Source organism: Hordeum vulgare, chromosome 2H, assembly GCF_904849725.1.
Source record: "Hordeum vulgare subsp. vulgare chromosome 2H, MorexV3_pseudomolecules_assembly, whole genome shotgun sequence".
Taxonomy (NCBI): domain Eukaryota; kingdom Viridiplantae; phylum Streptophyta; class Magnoliopsida; order Poales; family Poaceae; genus Hordeum; species Hordeum vulgare.
The window spans coordinates 25,012,003-25,013,664 of NC_058519.1; the positions used below are offsets into that span (position 1 = coordinate 25,012,003).

The 1,662-nt window shown below is 58.2% G+C and overlaps 1 protein-coding gene across 1 annotated transcript; it reads left to right on the forward strand.

Moving 5' to 3' along the window:
- The first annotated feature begins 303 nt into the window (after positions 1-303).
- Positions 304-1,431, forward strand: LOC123425108 (protein STRICTOSIDINE SYNTHASE-LIKE 10-like). Its single transcript, XM_045108776.1, has 2 exons — positions 304-854; positions 951-1,431. The coding sequence occupies exons 1-2, from the start codon at positions 304-306 to the stop codon at positions 1,429-1,431; spliced, it is 1,032 nt and encodes a 343-aa protein (XP_044964711.1).
- The last annotated feature ends 231 nt before the right edge of the window (positions 1,432-1,662 follow it).

The following is a 1,662-nucleotide window of genomic DNA, read 5'->3' on the forward strand; positions in this document are numbered from 1 at the left end:
TTTGAAAATCCCGTTTGGTGAAACGGATTGGATTATGATACGTGCGTGCGCTTCGTTCACGTCAATCCGATTAGTAACCGACGGCCCCGATCGCCGACACGTCTATCTCCGCGTGACGATGACAGCTCCCAATCTCCTCAAAAGAAGGTGAAAGGTTACAACTCCTTTTCAATGGCAGATCCGGTCCAATCTTGCCCTTTAAATCTCGAGCTACCTGCCGCGAAAGAACTCACGCAAACCCGCAAGTCCTTCTCCTCGATCACCGCATCGCTTCTTCCAACGAACCCACCGGCGCCGCGGCTCATGGGGCGCCGCGGATCCGCGAGCGGGTGGCTCGGCTTCCTCGTCGCTCTTCTCGCCGTCTCTCCAGTCCCGTCGTGTGCGGCCGCTGAGGTGAAGACCAGCCCGACGGAGTGGAGCTTCCACCTCCCCCTGCCAACCGGCGTCACCGGCGCCGAGAGCCTGGCCTTCGACGCGCGCGGCCAGGGACCCTACACCGGCGTCTCCGACGGCCGCGTCCTCAAGTGGGGCGGCAGCGCCGTCGGCTGGACGACCTTCGCCCACCACGCCAACTACAGGAAGTTCCCCATGTGCACCGAGCCCGTGGCGCCGTCGCAGGAGACGGAGAGCCTGTGCGGGCGGCCGCTGGGGCTCGCGTTCCACCGCAAGTCCGGCGACCTCTACATCGCCGACGCGTACAAGGGGCTCATGAGGGTCGGCCCCGATGGCGGCGATGCCGAGGTGCTCGCCACCAGTGCCGGCGGCGTCCCGTTCAACTTCGTCAACGGCATCGACATCGATCAGGCCACCGGCGATGTTTACTTCACCGACAGCAGCGTGACATATCCACGAAGGTACGTACCTACAATGAGGACTGGTGTAATCGTATGTGCAATGTGCATGCTTAAATTCACGAAACTAATTAAAACTACCGATCCATATATATGCAGGTTTAATACGGAGATCATGATGAACGCGGACGCAACGGGGAGGCTGCTAAAGTACGACGCGCGGACGAAGCAGGTGACGGTGCTCAATGCCGGCTTGCCGTACCCCAACGGCGTCGCGGTGAGCCACGACAGGACGTACGTCGTCGTCGCCCACACCGTACCATGCCAGGCGCACAGGTACTATCTCCAGGGACCAAAGGCTGGCCACTACGAGCTGCTCGCCGACCTGCCGGGCTACCCCGACAATGTGCGACGGGACGAGAAGGGCGGCTACTGGGTGGCGCTGAACCAGGAGAAGGGGCGCCTGGGCGTGACCACGGCCCCCGTGAAGCACTTGGTCGGTGTCCGGCTCGACGGCGGTGGTGTGGAGGTCGAGGAGCTGACGGCGGCCAAGGGCGTGACCCTCAGCGAGGTGACCGAGAGGAAAGGACAGCTGTGGCTCGGCTCCGTGGAGCTCGATTATATCGGCCTAGTTGCCTAGATAGTTTGTTTACATTACCTATTACTGCTACTGGAGTAGTAGACACATTACGAGCAGTTTTTATTAGTAGAAGATTGTCATAATATGGACAGTTATGTAGCTTAATTCGTTGGTGGATGTAATTGCGTTTTTAATATCGATTTTGCTAAAACACATTCAGATGTAAGATAAGTATTGCACATCTAAGTCCAATATCTTTGATCTTACATAGAGATTCGGGTGGGCATTTTA